The sequence below is a fragment of the Dromaius novaehollandiae genome, chromosome Z, assembly GCF_036370855.1.
Source record: "Dromaius novaehollandiae isolate bDroNov1 chromosome Z, bDroNov1.hap1, whole genome shotgun sequence".
Taxonomy (NCBI): domain Eukaryota; kingdom Metazoa; phylum Chordata; class Aves; order Casuariiformes; family Dromaiidae; genus Dromaius; species Dromaius novaehollandiae.
The window spans coordinates 21402523-21423231 of NC_088132.1; the positions used below are offsets into that span (position 1 = coordinate 21402523).

General features: G+C 42.1%; 1 protein-coding gene across 12 annotated transcripts in view; it reads right to left on the reverse strand.

Moving 5' to 3' along the window:
• The window catches only part of BNC2 (basonuclin zinc finger protein 2), a 355957-nt gene that overhangs the window by 10471 nt on the left and 324777 nt on the right, over positions 1 to 20709 (reverse strand). For 10 of the 12 annotated variants that reach the window (XM_064501846.1, XM_026097830.2, XM_064501847.1 and 7 more), the window contains one exon: positions 4358 to 15588. The exons of 1 other annotated variant lie outside the window; for it this stretch is intronic. In XM_064501846.1, the coding sequence (XP_064357916.1) occupies positions 14928 to 15588 (661 nt within the window). In that variant the 3' untranslated portion in view covers positions 4358 to 14927. Of the gene's footprint in view, positions 1 to 4357; positions 15589 to 17916; positions 17948 to 20709 lie in introns of those variants that run through there. One more of the 12 variants, XM_064501853.1, reaches the window with a different exon arrangement.

The following is a 20709-nucleotide window of genomic DNA, read 5'->3' on the forward strand; positions in this document are numbered from 1 at the left end:
TGTACTGTGGTACGAATGGGAAAAGCGAGAGGCCCTGAACTTACCCTCATAACAGTCTGCTTACTTACCTAAACACCACTGGGCACAGGTGACATAGGGAAGTCCAACCCCTGCTTTTGTAGATAACCATGTTTTAAATCTCCTGGTAAACTGATCAATCGCTGTCACCTATTTAGTTCTCATTTTGGCCTCTTCTGCAGGTATTGAAAGGCTGATCCAGATTCTCTCTGCTCCAGCGCTTAAAAACCTGTTCTTGATTTCCAGCCTGAAATTATTCATAGATATTTGTTCTTGTGACAATAGTGTCCCTTTGCATACGTAGTTCTTCTCTTTCCCCGGTGTTTACAACCTGGTCCCTTGTCGTATATATCTGGAGCACAGTCATGTCCTCTTTCAGCTTTCATTTGCTTGGTTACAGAAACCAAGCTCTCTTAAGCTACCCTGGTAAAATTGCTAACTCCGTTACCAATAGCAGCCTTTCTTTGCATTAGCCTTGCTTGTCCATGGGTAACCAGAATATATGCAATGCTTGAATCGAGAGCTAGACAGGGTTTTGGGAAGCAGTGCTAATGCTGCCCAATATCTCTGGGAAATAACCCATCTGATAGGTTCTGGGGTTGTGTTTAATCTTGAAAAACTCCCCTCTGCATTAGAAAGCACTTCTATATTGTTGCTTGGTCTCACTTTATTCACACAATGAAAGATGATTTTGCTATTAGCTTTACTTTTGCAAAGCCTGAGTCAGCTTGATTTCTGACAAGCCTGACACTGTCCCTAAGTCACACACTTTGGGATGGCCCATTTTGCTCTTCTCCGTGATTCCTTTCAGGCTTTGTTCTTAGTACTAACATCCCTTTTGATGTTGCTCTTTACACTGCAAGGCAAGGCGTTCCCTAGTACTGCTACAGTGTTCAGGAAATGAAAGTAACAAGGAGGCCCCAAAGCCCAAGTCAGCCACACACTCTTCTGGGAACTTGACATGGGAAAGCGATCCCAAACCGTGCAGGACGTTCAATGGGACATTCAATGACATCCATGTGGCAAAATGCTCAGAAAGCTTCAAGCTTCTTGGCAAGCCAGGGTTTGGGATTAGTAGCTCCACTAGGATGCAATACCTTTCACTTTCCTCCTTTTTTTTTTTAACTGCACCAGTTCAATGGAATTAGCTCCACAGGATATCTTGCTAAACTCTGTGTTGGTTTTTGTGGGAGATACTTCACCTTGGAGGGCGCTGTCATAAGGTCAGTGGTATATTTCTGGGAGAACTAAAATCCAGCTGAAACACTGGAGCAACGCAGATGCTATAAGGGGATTTTTTTGGCTACTGCCTGGAAGCTGCCACCTGAAAGCGGGCTGTGCTGGGCACTAGGATCCTATGGAGACTGCAGTGTACACACGGCACCCAGCTGCCGAGGCGCTGCTGCGACAGCCAGGATTGTAAGCGGTGATGCTTATTTGCTCTGACTGTCATTTTGTGTTCTTCTTTACAGAAAGGTTTCAGCTAAAGGTCAAGGGAGAGCCACTGTGTATTTTTTCTTCAAACAAAATCAATTGAAGGACCTAGAACACAATAAGTTATGTTACAGGGCTGCACTTGCATGTATTCCCATTGGAGACCTATCAATGTGAACTAGCACTGTTGGGAAATCTCTCCAGCTGCCCCAGCTAATCAATATCTGTTCATTATACTGTCTCTGATGAATATGGGTAAGGATTGGGTAAGCATGAGTCAGGTGACTAAAAATAACTGCACCTCACATAAGATCAATACTTTTTTTCTTTTTCCCAGTATTACTTCAGGCAAACTAATGTACTTTTTATCCCCCTCTCTTCTGCCCTCCCCTTGCTCATCGTTGGTAGATCAACATCACTGTAGGAGTGGCTTTATTAAATTAGTAGCACTTAATCTACTGTCATACTGTCAACTTGCAGGGAGTGAACAAGCAGACAACAAGTTTTCAAGTGGCCCAGTGAGCTTCAACTGGCTCTCGCCCAGGCAGTTAGCTCAGAGCTGTGCCAAAAGCAGTCTTTATGGGTGCCTGCTAATATCCCTGCACTGAGTATGAAAACCCTATGCTAAAAAAAACTGTTTGAGGGGAATTCATGCCAATTATAGATGTGTTATGACAGATGAAAAGATTATAATTATGCTTGGCTTCCATGCAGAACTACATTAACACATCTATGACATTTAATAACATGGGAGGATAACCACATGCCTCAACAGAGGTTGACTTCCCCCAAAGTTGCTCAGCTTCTTTTTTTTTCCTTCCACCCTCTTCCCCCCAAGAGAAATTAAGAAGAGCTGCATGCACTTGCAGCATTTTGGGGAAAAGAAGGAAATGAAAGAAAAAAAGAAAAAAAGTAAAGGGAGGAAGGAAGAAAAGAAAGAAAGAAAGTGAGAAACAAAGTGGGGAAGGGGAAGGGGAAAGGATAAGGGGAAAGGGAAGGTGAAAAGGGAAGGGAAGGGAAGGGAAGGGAAGGTGAGAAGGGAAGGGAAGGGAAGGGAAGGGAAGGGAAGGGAAGGGAAGGGAAGGGAAGGGAAGGGAAGGGAAGGGAAGGGAAGGGAAGGGAAGGGAAGGGAAGGGAAGGGAAGGGAAGGGAAGGGAAGGGAAGGGAAGGGGCACATGAATTAAGACCATGAAGCTAGCAAATGAAAGTCAGTAACAGATTAATTCAGGCCCTTACTGGGCTGTTTACATCAGTGATGAAAAACAGCAAACCGAGTAAACACTCTCTGAATCTCTCAAGCCTTTTGGACCTTCAGAAGACATCTCGTAGTCTCTGTATGGCTCATGTCTCCCAGTGTACAGACTATATTAAAGCTGGGAAGGTGTTGCAGTGGAAGGGAAGCCCTGTTTTTAGAGCTAAATGGGTTGCAGAAAACTGGCTCTTGATCATGCTTTGAGGGCTGTAAAAGGATATACCTGGTGACAGCTCAGGGAAAGCACTAAATCCATCAGAGGACATGTATTACCAGCAAACCAACCAACCACTTTCCTCAGACTTCCAATTCAAACGCTTAGCATTAGTTAATTGCCCTTCACGTTCCTTTCTTTTTCCACCTCCACATTTGGCTGGTGAGTCCAGTTACCTCCATTTTACTGACAAGGAAAGCTGAGGCAACAAAAAAAGGCTCATCGACTCTTGTGAAACAGTGATTGGCAGGCTGTTTCCAGTCCAGCCAACCTGTTAGAGATGGACTCCTCTGTTGCAAGCAGGTATCCATTCCCACTGAGCTAAACAGGACTGTACATGCACTTAAAGTTCAGCACATACCTAAATGCTTACAGGGATCAAAGCCACAGTGATCAGCATCTTGCAGTACTGAACCCATAAAAGGCTGAGTTGTCCTTTGCTTTGAAACTCTTGTGTAGAATAAACTCGTATGAATCAAATTGCAGTACACTGACTCATATATGTTTATAATGTGGCCTTTTTGTCCCCCTGAGCATAGTGCCATGCACAGAAATATGCTATTATGAGACATCTCTCCATCTGCTTGTTTCCTTTATTGATAAGAAGTGCAGTATGAAGAAAACCATTAGCACAACAGCAGATCAGACTGAACCAAACGCATTTACCCCAGAAGAATCCTGTCACCATTCTGCCAGCTGCTCCTGCTGCCTGTTACAATGAAAAACAAAAAGTCCTCCAAGAAAAAAAAAGGATCCTGCCCTGCAAACGGGACTTCAAATTGCCTTCCTTGCCCTGTCTTAGCAGTGTGGAACCAGCAGCATGATGACCAGGATTTGACAGTGAATCTTCTGCTGATAAACACTTATGGCCCCATCCTAGATCACAGGAAAAGATCAGCGGGGAGACACATTTGGCCAACGTCCTCACCTTTTTGAAGCACAAGAAAGCTTTAACACAAACACACAGCTCGGTGAACTGTGTGACTCTGGTCTGAAAAGGAGAAGGAAGGCTGGTCTGGGTAGGGCACCAAGCTAGATTTTTACAAGAGCTTACTTCGGTTCCTTCATGTATCCAGTGTGTAAGTGACCAGTGTTAATCTCTTGAGGTTTTTCAAGATGCTTAAGTGACTAACTCAGCGAGACTGTAGGACTCTGGACTCCAAACTAATGGTGAAACTTCTGCGGAAATGTGTACAAGCTAGGGAGAGAAAGATATTTATACAAAACCAAGCATCTCTTTTATCTTTTGGATTTTTGGCAAATAATTGGCAGACCCCTTAAAAGCAGAGTGCAGCTCTCAAAATACGAGACACCTTGTGCAAGCTTTGCAAGTGAGTGTGCTTCAATTGCCATATGCCTTTCTGTGGAAAGGTTACTGTCGGACGCGGTAAAAGTGAATGAGTGAAAGACAAAGCGAAAGAAAGAGAAAGAGAGAAATGTCAGTGACTGATAAATCTTTAATATAAAAATTGTACAAGAATTTTGATACAAATTACAAGAGGTATTTGGACAAAGTATGAGTAAAACTCCATTTATATCCCCAAAACCTTATGCATTTTATGCAAAAGACATACTGTAGGACAGTTACAGTACAGAAAAATACAAGAAAAGAAATGTCAAATTAAAAACAAGACTTTTTAATTCCCTCAGACTACTAATGGAAAAAACTTGTTTAGAGTACATACAGTATTTATGAAGCTACCAATGTCACGATTATTAGGTCAACATGATGCAGTTTTTCAATCCCCTGGTACAGCTATATTCCATAGTGCATGCTTTGGTTCTGCAGGCAGGACAGCAGAGCATTCACGTTTTGCTCACACTGAGAACAAACAGTGAAAATAAAAAGCCTCATCTACGCAGCCTGGAGAAGGGCCTTTGAGAAAATGTCCATCGGCCCCGACTGCACGCTTCCCCGTGCCGGGGCACGCGCCCCGCTAACGCTTCCCGACACGGCCCGCGGGAACGAGCTACGTGCTGCGAGACGGCGGCCAGTTTGCCGCGCTGGAGGCAGCAGCCCCCCGCGGCAGCCGACACGGCGCCGGGCAGAAACGGGAGCTCGCAGCCGGGCGGCGAGACCCTCCCGTGCTCGCCAACAGCGGGGCCGCAAAGGCATTTTGTGCCTCGGACCGAGCCGGTCGTCAGGGTGCCATGGGCCCCCAAACACGTGAGGGCTCCCGTCCAGTTTATACGTGCTCAAACCCGTGCACGAGCCCCCGAGTAGACTCGGACCTTTCCAGCTCGCAGGAACTGGAAGCAGAACAGCCGGCTGCGCAGGCAACTACCGTGCTGCTCGGCCCGTGCGACCTTCCCAGCCAACGCTGTTAAAACAACAACCGTGCCAGCGAGCCAGAGCCCTCAGTAAAGCAAAGAAACCCCAAATCCATCCGGCGATGGGCGTAAGCCCCTACAATGAGCTACTCATAGCTACCAACAGGTTGCCGTGACCAGCTTGTGGGTAAGTAAAAGTGTATGGAGCTCCAGCCAGGGAAAAAATCTTAACGTGTTCAGGGTTCGGATCAACTTATTTGCACACCTGTTGCACACACACCACATGGGAACACAGAGCACTTCTATAAAGGCTGGAGGAGAGGCAGGAGGCATGAACTGAGAACACGAACGCTGCCCGTCAAGAAACAAGCCATATTATGGGAGAAGCAGCCCCCATATGACGTTAGGAACCAAAGTTTGCACAAGAAAAAGCAGCATGCTGGATTTCATATTCATAAATAGCTAAATGAGACACACACACACAACAGTGGCCATTTTATTCATCTTGTCACTTTACAAACGGTGACCATTTTCACAGATGGAATGCATAAAAATTTCCAAAACGGAGAACATCAGGAGGATGTGTTATTTTTCTGAGAGAAGTCTTGGAATGAGAGGAAAAGGGATGGGGGTAGGTGGAGAAAATGGGAAAAATCAAAGCAAAAACTTAAGATTGTACAAGGATTAAAAAAAATAATAATGGAAAAATATATTTGAAAAACAATAAACAAATCAGCCTTAGTTTATACAGCTCAAGTGACCCTATTTACCCCAAAAGTCATCAGGTAGACTAAGAAGAATACCCCTAGAATCACGATTCACACAACTACAGTACCGTTTCACAGCTGAGCTGGGGGGGGTGCCTCCTGTCCCGCCACTGCAAAAAATTTAAGAAGCAGGGAAAACGGGGACATTGACTGCTCGTCAAAGTCTTGAGCCCTACGCAGCGATTGCATAACACGCCCCCACTCAGACACAGACACATGCGTGCACGAGTGCCACTATATCCCCAGAGCCACCGTTCACAGTCTCTTGCATTCCATAACAGAAATGGACAGGTTGTGATTAACTATTGATGAGTTTGCCATCCTAACTGTGCATTATCCTCTGATCGTTCTCAACCTTTTGTTTGACAACGCATGCCTTATAAAATCTTTATGCGTCACTTAGCTAGTCTCGCCCTCTCTTCTCCAGAAATATAATTGCTCTGGATGTTTCTTTCCCCCATTTCCCTAAAATATTTTTTCAAAAGGTTTGAAGGGAACAGCATGTGAAATCTGAAGAACATCTGAATAAACCTCTCTACACATTAGAAATTTGCCCACTTGAGCTTCTCATGCTAGTAAGGGCATAAGGAGAAACATATATATACATAGGTAAGTGAGAATGATATAATTTTGCCCATTTATAACCTTAATTGTAAGGCTCTTTGTTCTAACACTGTTATATGTCTGCCTCTCCTTGTCTCTGTCTCTCACACACGCGCACATACACGTATGTGCACGCACACACACACACACACACACACACACGCACACAAGAAAAGGACCCAGATGGTTTCTTTGATCGGAAAGTGCTCAGTTTACGCAAACAGCTTCAAAAACGCTACAGAAAGAAGGGCTGCCAGGCCCGCCCATGCTGGTCACCACAGGTCAGCCAGCCTGACTGGCTCCAAAGTCTGCTCCCGCTTCGGATAGCACCGCATCCACGGGGGGCTGATGGGCGAGCACAGACCGGGCTCAGCCTTACACGTTACACTGACGCAAATAACCTATTCCCTCCTGCCGCCTGGCCGCAGGAAATTGTCTGCTGGCTTCACCCTTATAGCTTCTAATGCGCTTGGAAGGAAAAGGAGGAAAAAGATCAATGACCTTTGTCTGACTGGTAAAAGGCCTTAGCATATTTATAGTGAGTACCATCGCCTCTGTTGCAGCAAATATCAAATTACCATGGAGCACTGGAGACAGTATTAGCATCCAGAACCAGCAGATAGGAGCTGCAGCCCACTAACGCCATGAATCAATCCAAGGATATAAAAATAATGAACCCCAAAATGGCTGTGTTTAAGTCTACCACTCCTGGGCTTTGTCTGAAACCTGCCTTTGTCTTTTTAGGCATTGCACTAGCCTACAGCACCGTTCGGCCCACAGCGACCAGCGCTTTGGGGCACAGAGGAGATCTGATGTTACGATCTCAGCATGGAAATGCTACTGACCCTGCAAGGAGAGTACGTTTAAGCTATTTCTCCGGCTACCTGAATTTTCAACAACTACTCAGCGGTCAGTCGGACAGCTCTGATTACAAAACGTGCTACAAAGGAGAGGGGAGGGGTTGCAGGCAGGTATGTTGGCCGTCATGCACTCAGAGCAGCTCCGAACCCTCTCCCGAGCCACTGCGCCTTTCCAACTCTGCCTTTCCTCACTGCCTCACTCGAGAAGCACTTCTGGAGCCTGCACTTTTGGCGGTGCTCTCGTTAATTAAGAAATAAATCAGAAGACAGAGAATTCCTTCTCCTATGGGGGTTGCAGATCGCACCTCAAATGCATTTCCCTAACGCTTTGCAGAGGCTCACGCTGACCTCGGTCAGCATGGGATGCGCCCGTCGAGGCAGGCAGGCAGGATGCCTGGAACTGGCATTCCCCGCAGCAACCCGCGAGGACGGTGGCGCTCTTAAATTTGCCGTAGGGTGGGCTGGACCAGGAGAAGGGGAAGGCCGCATCCTTGCTCTCTCACTTACACAGCGAGACCGGCAGCAAATGCGCACGACTATTTCTAGCAGGCACAGTATGGCTTATGCCAATACGAAGCAATTAGTTGCTACATAAGCAGACAAAAGCGCCGTCGCAGACAGCATTTCTCAGCTGACCTTTTGTTAAGAAGCCATCTTGTTACTGTCTGCCTGATAGCTCGATAGAGCAGCCAGTGGCAGCCTTGGGCTTCCCAAAGACAAATCGAAGCGCTCCAGATGGGACTTCCCTTCACTCACTGCAGATGTGTGTGTGCGTGTGTGCGTGTGCCAAGGAACGGGGAGGGAAAGCCTGGTTCTTATACTCAATTTCCCCTTCACAGGGGATAAACAGGCAATTACGCATCCTTTTATATTTGATGGCCAAGTGCTGAACTTGAAAGCACACTATTAGTTTGTGTCCCTTCAGGGCCAGTGCAATAAGTAGCCAGGAGAGCTGGGGCTAAGGAAGAGAGGGTGTTGTCTGCTGTTAGTGTGACAGTCTTGTCAGCAGCGTTCACATTACTGGAAGGTAATAAAGTGACAAGTAAGTTATTAGAAAGATATGAGGTGAAATTGAACTGAAGCTTCTTGCTGCTCAGCTCAGGGTTTTTTTTCCTTTTCCTGCTTTGTAATGGGCCACTATTTGTTACAAACCAAGCCTTGTCTTGAGATCTTATATATATAAAAAAAGAAATATTTATTCTTTGCAGTAAAGGTCACATGAATTTACAACACCACACTTTAAAGGAGAGGAATGGGAAAACAGTTTTATGACAACTACAGCTGCTACTTAAAAAAATACAGTGTCATCATAATGAACAATAATACTGGTTAAAGTCAGAGGACTGGTCAAAAATTTGTCCTTTTTTAACTCCTCGGTGGACAAGAAATGTGTTTTTCTTTCAGTGCTAATGCCAAACACAACAGCATCAGTATTGGGATATATTTGACAAATATCTTGATTAGAAAATCAAAGCTATCATTCAAGACCATGGCTTGACCGGGGAAAACAAGCCACATCAAGGCTAGTTAACTACAGACTCAGGATAACATTACTCATATAAAAAAGTTGCTGCTTCACTCTGTTATGGGCCATTTTAAAGGCAGTGATAATGCTGTTTGGCAAGAAGAGACAGAAACCATGGGACTGGAACAGACATGTACTTGGGCAAACATGTAGGTGAAAGGTTTAGGCCATCATATGATGCTGCTCTGTTCATAAAGAAAAAATGGGTATGGAAAAGAGTTCCTTTTATGTCCCTATGAGAGGGGAAAAAAAGCCCAGCTCATCATGTGGCAACAGCAGGATATGCTGATGCTTATCTAGCAAAGTAGCACTAGAGTCACTGTTTTGTTGAGTTACTATAGCAGCAAAGTAGTGACATAAGGAAAAAAAATAAAAAGGAACTGACATGTACCAGCTGCCATCATGTGTCTGCCACTCACCTTTTCCCCACAGGGAATTCAGCTGCCACCTCGCCCTTACTACAGACACCTTTCCTTCTTCTTCTTCTTCTTCTTTTTTTTTTTTTTTTTTTTTTTAAATAATAGAGAGTAATTCTATTAATACAATGCAAAGAGAAAAGTGACAAGAACATTCTTGGGAGAGAAGAAGGAGTAACATTTCCATTCATGTAACTAGCACTTAAAATTTAGAGGAGCATGTGTGTGCTTCTAGATCAAACACTTTCCCTCCTTTCTTCCAATAATGCCTTGAAAGCGTCCTGCAGAATTTGAGTACAAATGTACTTCTGAAAAGATGTTCTGTATCCTCGTGTTAGCTGACATCCCAAATGATCTTGTGAAAAATGGGTCCAATACAAGTACTTCGATTACAAAATACCAAGCTTATTGAAGGAGAAACTTTTGGAACTAAATCTCTGGTCCTGTAAATGGTTCCTATCTTTGGAACAGATCAAACCCTGATTCATTATGTTTCTGACATTTCCCTGTTACAGACACTCACACAGCTCTTTGTCTTGTTGCTTCGGCACATTCCTAGCCCATATAATTAGCTATGCTAGATCCTTAACTGTGTTAATTAAGTGAGAAGACTAAAACTCAGGAAAAACTCAGGCAGAATCCTGCAGCCCCTCTTCCTGCGAGCGGTACCGGATCCCATCAGTGGAGATGCTGACCTCCCCAGGCAGCTATTTTACTATTTAGAACCTGACTTGACTCTTTTTCCTAAACAGCTCCTTTTTGGGGGATGGAATGGGAAGGGCATAATTGAAGGAAAGCTTATGAACTTCCGGAATAGGCAGAGAAGGTATACTTTCATTTGAAAGAGAGAGAGAAAGAGGGAAGGAGGGAGAGAAAGACAGAAAGAGACAGAAAAAGAAAGAAAGAAAGAAGGAAGGAAGGAAGAAAAACAGAAAAAGGGACGGAGAGAGGGAGGAAGGGAAAGAAAATGCACCGAAGTTTACTCACAGCAAACGCGGTACACAATTTTTGCTGTGTAACATATCCACAGATCCCTGGGAAACGGACATTTTATGAGCTGAGTCATGAAAAGCCATTGAGAGAAAAGTGTGAGTGTTAATAGGCTTTTTAATCTGAACCTTCCACATTTTATCAAATTCAGTTGTGACTCAGTGACTGAATGCTTATACTTTGTGTGCAATACTACAGTGTCACTGTGGTGCCAGTTACAGTTTAAGGGCTGGATGACTTTTGCATTATGAAACTCTTCTGTGAAGGTGCAGCTAGAGACAAAGTTAACATTTCAGCCAGTACAATATCTATCTGGTTGAGCTAAAAATGGACTAAATATCATAAGGTATGCAGGAATACTTATGCCTTAAATAAGCTCTTTACAAAGACCACCTAATTAGTCCTCACAGCAGCACCCTTATGGGGTATGATCACAGCCATTTTTTAACAGATGCAGAACATGAATAGGTGATGTGATCTGTCCAAGACTAAGCAGTGAGAAGGGGCCACCAGTGATATTAAAGCTCAGTTCATGGTTCCCACACTCGTGCTTTGATTTTGCTGTTTTCCTTCCAAATTGTTAAGTACAGGTTTTCAAAAGAAACCTAGTGTTTAATTGACATCACACACTTTCCTGAAAAAAAGAAAATCTCCAAAACAAAGAAAAAAGCCAACCAACCTCCAGCCAAGTAATTCTGTTTCTAAAGCAGATGCACGATGCAATGTGGACAAAGCCTGTTTGATATCTACAGAAAAATGCATCTATTCTGAATGAACAAAATGGTAAAAGGACCTAGAGAGTCTGTCCACTACACCTATAGGAACCAAATCCAGAGAAGCAAACACCATGAGAAATGAAGAGTCTCTGCATGCCTCCTCTTCTCTCCCCCCAAGTCAGTCTAACTCTTGTAAAAGGGTATAGATTGGCAGGCTTGGAAACGGAGGGCTAGCCATAGGATTATGACAGCACAAGCAATTGCAGAACATTTCTCTTGTCACCACAACCTTGCAGCCGTGCCCTGCACTGCACAGATGAAAGACTTAGTCTTTCTGCTTACTGCATTCTGGTCACTGCTGGGATCACTGAGAGATGCTGGCTATTGTGTTACTTTTTGTCATTAAAGCCAAACTTCTTCAATATAACACTCTTTTGAGATTTTTCAGAAACTTTCAAGTGATACAAATCCCATCACAGAAACAATTCTGATAAATACAGACTCTCAGAGAGAAGTATGGTAAGTATGAAGGTGGGAGACACCATTCAATTCGATGAAACTTTATGCGTAATCCTAAAACCAGAATATTCTGACATTAATATCACGAGCACTGAAGACACCAGGTGATTTGCCTACAAATAGGAATGAGCAATAATCTGTCCACGATAAACTTTTCTTGCTTTTTAGGGTATTTCCTACAGGGCTTAAGCACAATCTGAATGAAGCTCAGGATTCCATAAAAGTAGGACTGCAGAGCTTCTAACAGTTTTTTTGAGGTTTGTCCCTGCTCCTTTACTTTTTATAATGTCCTGTTTCATTTTGTGTAATAAACAGATTTTTTTCTATGTAATTCATCTGCTGAATTTATCTGCTGATGATGTTTAAGTTTCCAAACAAGTTTACCAAAACCATTTGACCTTTAACTGAAACAGAGTAAAATGAGAATGCAGAACAGTGATTCATTCAGTGAAGAATTATTTATATACCTCAAATGTGTTTTTCATTAAAAAAGATATTTATTTATACCATACATACTTCAAAACAGTGTTTTTTTCTGTAGGTATCATTCAGTTACTGTTGTTTTGTTTTTTATACTTTCCATCTTGCTTGGTTCCTAATAGCTTGGGAGGGGGACAGGAGTGCCGTACAGATCACACTACAAAGGTCCATGTGTTTTAGAAGAATGCACCTTTACTGTTCTAATTTCCCTCTCTCACAAACGCACAGCATAAAACAAAGCAAAGCAGATCTCTCCACTCAATTTAACAAGGCAAACTAGTTGAGACTTTGAGGAAAAATAAAAAAGATGAAAGAAAAAAATACAGCGAAACTGCTTAGCTTTTTGCTATAAACTTTCTTTCTATTGAACCAGGAGGTAAGTTTTCCTTGTAGTTTCTGTAGGATCAACAAACGACTTCATCAGTGTCAAAAGTCAAAAAAGTGATCAGAAGCTTGTACCCTATGGGAGCATAGTGAGAATTTCTTAAGATTTTTTTTTCTCTTATTTTCTACAACTGGAAATACTGGTTTATTAGCTATTGATTCCTAATTTTGGAGAAAAAAATACTGAAATGCATAATAAATCCAAAAAAGAGGAAATCTATATAAACAGCTTCCTCTAGAAAATGTAACAGGAATAACTACTCAAGTGAACATAAAGGTAAAAATGATCAAAATGCACAACAAATAAAACAATGAGAAGCTGAAACAAAGGAGCATTTCTGACTCTTGACTAAAAAAAAATGTTCTGGGTCAGTACATACAGAAAAGGAACACATTCTCACTGAACGAGTATTGTATTGTATGCTGAAATATCCCTTTTTTTTTCTTTTTTCTTTCTTTCTTTTTTTTTTTTTTTACGGAAAAAAAGTCTACAACACACACCCTAATGGTTTTGGCTGTAGGCTGAACTTAAGTAAATATCATCATTCAGTCAGTATGTTGTGGTAACTTAGGCTGCCAGTGTGGTTTACCAGCTCAAGCAACATGTGTAAACACCGGAAACAAAAAAGATTCAGACAGCCTCTCTTTCTCTCTTTCTCAATTGCTTGCTCCTTCTCCCTCTCCCTCTCCCGCTCATACTCGTTCTCTCTCTCTCTCTCTCTCTCAAACTTTCGTTCTTTTCTGACAAACCATGTGGGTGAAACACAAAACATTAATAAAACTAGAGATCCTTATTCTGGCCTCTAATTTAACCAAAGGGAAAGTTACCCAATAAAAAGTCCAGCATATGTTTTCAGAGCTTCTAAGTGCTTCTGCCATTAATTTTTTTTTGATTGCTTCTATAAAACGTGCCTTAATCATACTACAGCACTTTCCATTGCAAATAAGACAACTTTACAGAACAACAGAGTTATTAACATTATTTCCCTGTTCCTTTTTTTTAAACACCGCAAAAATCCAGGCCATAGTAAGGAGCACGCAAAATTATATCCATCTTTCCAGGCCATAGTAAGGAGCACGCAAAATTATATCCATCTTTGTTCTGTGACAAGTAGTATCGGCATCTCTATCCCCAAATATTACCCATGTTCAACCAAAGAAAAGTTTCCACTGATTCAGATGACACAATTCTGTCTTTTTCTTCTATGTAATGTAGCATATAAGGAATAAGGATGCACTATTGTTTCTAATAATAATTGGCACTTGAGAAAAGCACCAAGAATTCTGTATTTCACTTTACCCCTTCTCCCACCCCCGGTGTTTTTTTCCATAGTCCAAAAACTCCAACTGTGGTTATGGTGAATAAGTAAGTACATTTTCTTTTTTCAAAACGTGTGCAAAGTTGGCACTTTTGTATTAACACTAAACACTAATACTCTTTGTTTGGCATTCATGCCCTCATACTGACCAGACCACTTTTATCTAAGTGTATTTTTTTAAAGACACTTACTGAAAATATGGCAATAGTTTAAGGAAAAAAAAGCATGGATATTATTACACATCCCCTTGTAGTGTACGAAAAAGTGCATGACTGGATTTATGTAATAGTACAAGACAAAAAAACTGTATCAGACTAGGTACTGTAAAGCATGCCAGCACCTCTGTATTACTTATATCTAGCAGGTAGTTAAAACAAGACCGTGGTTCTTTTAAAAATGTGCATTAAAGCTAACATAAATGAGTAGAACTAGCCAGCGAACTATTTTTCCTGCTTACCTAACAGCTGAATGTAACTGTAAAAATTAAGCAAAAAAATAAGAGTTAAACCACAATCAATACAATTGTTTTACATCATAGGCCCGTCAAGGCTCAATATATATATACAAGTGTAACAGCCATGCTTAGTAGAACATTATCCCCATCTTAGTAGAACGTTATCCCCATCTTAGTAGAACGTTATCCCCATCTTAGTAGAACATTATCCCCAATCTTAGGTTATCCCCAATCTTTAAAGACACAAAGACAACTAAGTAGATAATTTTTTTTCTTTTTGTTTCTTTGCTTTTTTTGTTGCTTTTTTTTTTTTTTTTTTTTTTTTTTCAGGCAATAGTCATGGGTAGGACAAATTGTCTCTTTGGAGATGACCAAGAACTTTATAACAGAACTAGGGACAATTGCAAGTTTTCTGTGGGTCTGGTTTTTGTTTTTGCTTGCTTTTTTTCATGAAGGGTATTTCACCCCAGATTTAAGATCCCACTTTTTTGTTTTTATCCCCAGAAAACAAAAAAAAAATCCAACAACCAACAAAGGGAAAAAAAGCACCTGGTGTTTCTTTCTTTTGTTAAAAAAGAAAAAAAAAGATTATATATATATGTATATTTATATATATATATATATATATCAAGAGAGACTGTATATGGCAGTTCAAATGTGGTAGGCCCTCTGTGAGAGCTGGCATTATGCCGTGTCCATCCTTAACTAATCTACGGAAGTGAAGGGAATGTTTTTATGCAAGTTAGGGTTCTGACTGTGCCGGTTTCGGCTGCGGACAGAGGAGAACATCATGTTGCACCCGGGGACTTTGCATTTGTGCATTTCTCGTAAGTGCACTGTTTTATAGTGCACTCTGAGGGTCCCCTTGTTGCTGTACATTTTGTGGCAAATGTTACACATTATCCCACCGTTGCTCACCGAAACACTGTTGAACATGAGGGATCCGGGGACATCGGCGCCCATACCTACAGCTAAGGCAGGGGCATCTGCTTTGTGGGCAGATTCCCCGCTGTCACTTGCCCCATCGACGTCGTCCAGGAGAATGCCCTCATCGCTGCCTGCATCAGATTCTCTGGAGGAATGGATACTGCTGCTGGACTGGATGCTGGAGGTGGTGCTCAGGTCCAGGACCATGTAGTCCTCCGACATGCCCCTGCCGTACCCATTCATGTGGGAATCCTCGGTACCAGCAGGCGAGGAGGTGTCTTCCCGGATGTCGAGCCCCATCTGATGCTGAGCGCCGTAGATCTTCACCAAAAATTCGTCACGGAGGTCTTTGCTAAGAGAAGGCTGTGAGGAGTCCAGGCCCATGTCATCCAGTTCTTTGGTCAACAGTTTACGGTGCAGGTTTATGTTAGCACTGTGTCTGGGAAAGGAAGAAGGAAGGGAAGAAAGGAAAAACGTACAGTATTTTTGATTAAACATACAGTTGCCAAGCACCAGACCCAACTTCTGATTTAGCAATGATTTACAATTATTTATAACTTGTCCCCTATCCACGTTCCTTGGACAATTCTATTTCTTTATAAAGGAACAATTTGCAACATAAAAACAAAACAAAACAAGCAAAATAAACCCCCCGACTCCCTTTCAGTTTCAGCTACTGTTCCTCAACATTGGTCCCCAGCAGCAGCTACAGCCCTGGTGTTTGAAAATTACAAAATACACTGGAATAACAGAAAATGCGAAATGCTGTTCTTGGTCCCTGAATCCCTGCTGGTCTTCCTAAAAGCCTCACTTCAGAAGAAGATATTAATATATAGAATATCTGTGTGAGTTTGTATATAAATATATATATACACTTGTATATTTATACATTCATACATACATATATAAGTATAAAATATACATATATATGTATATTCACACAGCTGTATAAGTGAAATATAGGAAGAGAAAATATTGACATGACTGAATGATAGCTAGTTAGAGGTCCTGATTCTGATGATGTAATTCTGATATCAAGGTATTCAGAATCAGGCCAAACAGAGATGAAAAAGACTTGAGGGGGTTAGGAAAACAAGTCTCTGAAATCCACAAATGAGTTTCTGAAAAATCTCGGACAAAGTCACTGGTTCCATCCTTCTGGGAGGGTACTGTTGGTCTTCACTATACTCTTCCCAGTGCTGCGTCTAATGCAGTGCTAAATGCCTGACTGAAGTGGTGTAATTTTCAATAAAAAAATACTAATGACAATACAGAATTTTGCCCCAAATCAGTCAAAACACTTAAGCAGGGGCCTTGGCTTAGATATGTCTTGAAGTCACTGAGTGCTCAAGAGGCACTGGAAAAGCTGTCACTGACGTCAGCGGTCTTTGGACCAGATCCCAAGAGCTGCAAGTTAAAACATTCTCAAGTGTTTTACAGGATCAGGGCCTTTGTTCTCAAGAATTAAAGCTCTACATTTGCAAATAAAACTTAAGCCTTTGGGTTAGTAGCTGTGTAATACAGCCTATTATTTTAAATACTGCATTCTACTCTCCACTTTTGACATTGGCCTTTATTTATCCATTGCAGTAGAACCTCACTGATTTGCAGTAGTGTCAGGAAAATCCTCTTTGAACAACTGCATTTTCTGAATTAACGATGAAACCAACAAACATGACAGACATCAAAGACCTCTGAACACAGAACATGCTCTTTTTGTCGAAGTGTTTAAAGATGAGAAATCAGTATAAAGTTTTCGATATTAGAAAACTTTAAGGTTCAGTATTCTGAATGTGCACCATTGCCGAGGAAAAGGAGGACAAATATTTGTTTTCTTTGGAGGGTGACTGGATTTTCAAATCAGTGACAAAAGAATTAGCGAAGTTCTACTGCATAACATTCTTTGCAAGCTAAGGACCCAAACCCGCAATTTACAACATGCAGACTCACCAGTCTGTCTGCCCATTATAAATTGCAGATCAGAGCCCAAATGTAGGAGGGGAAAGAAAGAGGGCAGGGAGGGGGAAGAAAGAGAGAGAGAGAGAGAGAATTTTAACACAGGAATACTTTAATTTGCAAAAAGTACTAGGTATAAAATTGGCACAGGAAGACATAACATTGACCAATGTTTTACAGAGATTCATGTCTTACAGTAGCAAAAAAGGGAGAAGGAAAACAATAGCTATTAGCAATATTTCCTTATTGGAAGCTTTTGTTTAAGAAACCCTTTGAAACATACCTCTCAACCAGCTGATGTTCCAACCATGGTACAGCAATATGCAGACAAATGCAGACAAATGAGGAAAATGCAAATTTTTGAAGATTAAAGTGATGTGGGGTAAATTTTGGTAATTTTCTATCACTTATTTTGTAATGCATCTATCTGTCGCACATAATTTACAGTAAAAAGTAAAGGTAATAGTAATAGTAATGATCTGGCCCACTCACTGGGCCTGCCATTGACCCCGGCAAGTGCAGGTAACTGTCCTTTGACGTAAAACTGCTACTGAACTGCAATTTAATCCAATCACGTCTGCTTGGGATGCAATTATTGGGGTGGGGGCATCTAAAATGGAGGATTTCTATCCTAATGAGAAACAGTTGAGAGGTATGGGCAAGGGCGTAAAAAAGTGGAGAGCATTCCTTGTTTTTCTCCCACAGGGAAAACACTCCTTTCACACAAGCAAGTAAGGCATTGTTGCTGTTTTGAGGCGCAGAAGTGTAATTATGCATATCCCCACACTGCACTTATGAAGGCTGAGCTTACCTTGTGATAAGATCAGCTTTCTAATCTTTTGCTAAATTGAGATCACAAAAGAGAGAGAGAAGAGAGAAGGAGAAAAGAGAGAAAGAAAGAGGAGAGAGAGAGAGAAAGAGAACAAATTCACATTCCAATCCAGACATATCTGGTTAAAAAAAAGACAAAAGAAAATAATATCTGAAACCAATAAAATACAGACTTTATTTAAAGTCTTGACCATGAAATTGTTTTTTGTCAGCTGTACTCTCACTTACACTGTTGTCCTGATGGATACTGACTCAACCAGACAATATGAGAAACATAAACCAAATTAATCAAAGCAAATTCACAGCATCCTCATCATCATCCACAAATGAGTTCTGAATAGACGCATGCAGTGTGCACACACATGAGTGATAAACAGTACTCCTGGCAGCCCCTCTCTCCGTAGAGCTGCTCCTTGCCTTCCTGGTGTCGGATGGCGTACGCTCCAGCTAAAGCTGCTAAGTACTGTACAGGAAATGCTTACTGTGACGGCCTGTCCACGCTGACCAGAGTTATTACATGGGCATAAAAGCACAGTTGTGCTTATCATCATAACGCTAACTGCAAACTACTCGTAAAGTGCTGGTGTGTTTACTTCTTACCGTTTCTCCAGCTTCACACACACACACCCCCACTCCCTGCCCCAACCCGCCCCGATTTCACACTGAAGAGAATAGGGGAATTTGCTGCGGCGCAGAAACCAGCCAGGAGAGCTGTAACTGTCTGTTGCCTCTCACACATTCACGCTCGCTATTTCCCTGGTTTGCTGCTGAGAGAAACAGTGGCCAGGCACGCGGTGAAAATAATGTCAACATTCATTGAATGAAGAGATAAGAATAAATTACCGCGGTTAAAGAGGGGCCACTGAGCCCCAGATGGACAGAGGCCATTCTGAGAAAGACCAGCAAAAGGATGAAACCCCTGCTGATGCTCTGATAGGGAGAGATGCCTCCCTTATTCAATTCTCACTTGCAGCAGTGGCAATCAGTAATCTAATTAAAGTATGTACCAGCCCATAATATCTGTCAGGCAAACGATGTGCAGAAATGTGTGGACAAGTTCTGGCACTCTGCTCAGCAGTGTCCCTTTTCCGCTGTCAGCAGTACTGTTGGATTCTCCTAATATAATTACATTGACTTTTATTCAATTAAGTGCCATTCCTAGCCTTAAAAAAAAGCTACTTTATCAATTGATTCAGGTGTAATGCAATAATAAAGATGAACTCATGGCAGTGCATTAGCTCTGCTGTTCATAACTTCTGAACATAGGTTCATTCATAGCAGTCGATTTCCATTATGCAACCACAGTTCAAAAGAATTGATTCTTTTACATTCATTTCTTAATCTATTTCACTTGTGTTTAATACTTTCCCTAAATATCACATGCAAAAACATTCTGTTAGGGATGAGAGGCATGCATTGTGAGAAAACGTTCATTTAATCGGACACTGCATATTTGAAATGTTAAGATAAAACCAAAGTCACACTTTGTCAGAATTAAGAATACTGTGTGCCAAAATTACTAGCCACTCAGGTTTGCAGTAGCTGAAAGATAAGTGGCTTAGGAGGGAAGGAAAGCATGGTTTTACCGACACACAAGTCTGCAGTACCCAGGGCCTGGTGTTGCATCCTTTTGCTGCCTGCTACCCAACTAAACGTAGCGGCACGCACTGAGGCTCAGGCTGAGGACCACATACAGGGTGCTACTTAAGCAGTGCTCTGCATAAAAACTGCTTTTCTGGGGGACGACAGCAGCATTCCCAGGGTTTCTGGGGTAAAGACAAGGGGGGAGTCCGCTGTAGGAACGTGCCCATTCACGTGAGGACTGCTGCAAATAGTGGGTCCATAAACAAAAATGGAGTAAAAAACCAAGCATATGGATGAAGGCAGAGTAGAAAGAGAAACAGAATCCTGAATGGGGCAGGGAAGTTTAAAAAGGGAGATGTTCCGGAAAAAGCAGGCACTGGTAATTGACAAATAGAATGTGGCACTGAATTTAGGGGCAGAAATTAGCATCTTGAAAGCCATAAAGAATATTATTCAAGTGGAAAGGCAGAATAGTATGTGGTAGACACACTACTTTGACCCAACAGGTTCAAACAGCAATCTGAGTCACAAGAAGAGAACAAAACACAGCACTAAAATATTGGCCAAGCCTTTACTCTCTTGTGTCCTGATGACCATAACTATTTCTTTGGTCCTTCATCCTACGGTGTTCTTCCTTGACTTTTTCTTGAAAAACAGTACGTATTCCACTGATTTACACTGCTGAGAAGGTTCCCAGGCCCCTTTCTCCATACCACATCAAAGTACCTTACCCTAACCTTTTGCAACTCTTCCTCGTCCACTCAGCCACTCCCAAATCCTAGCAAGTCCTCTACAAACTTCCAGTCAATGTCAGCCTTCTTGTCATCTGTCCACCTGCTGCTCCTCCTGGCACCCGCAGTTTCTTTCTTCAGCTGTTCTGCTCATGGTGATTTTCACCATCACTGACCCTTCCTCCCTTGAATACCGCTGCTAGGACCATGTAAATGGTGCTCCCTAGGTAAGCTGAGGCACAAGCTCCAGTGTAGTGACTTATGCAGGGCATGAACCCTCCCATCAAACAGGTGGAAAATCAGGAAGCGAGACACACCAAAGTCAGCTGGGCTCCAGCTTGCCACGGCTACATTATTCCTTATACCTGAGCTAGCTAATTTAAAGCCATCTCTAGTGTCCTGCACACTGCAGTTGTTACTATCTGCAGGGGAAAAAACTTAAAGTACTTCAACACATG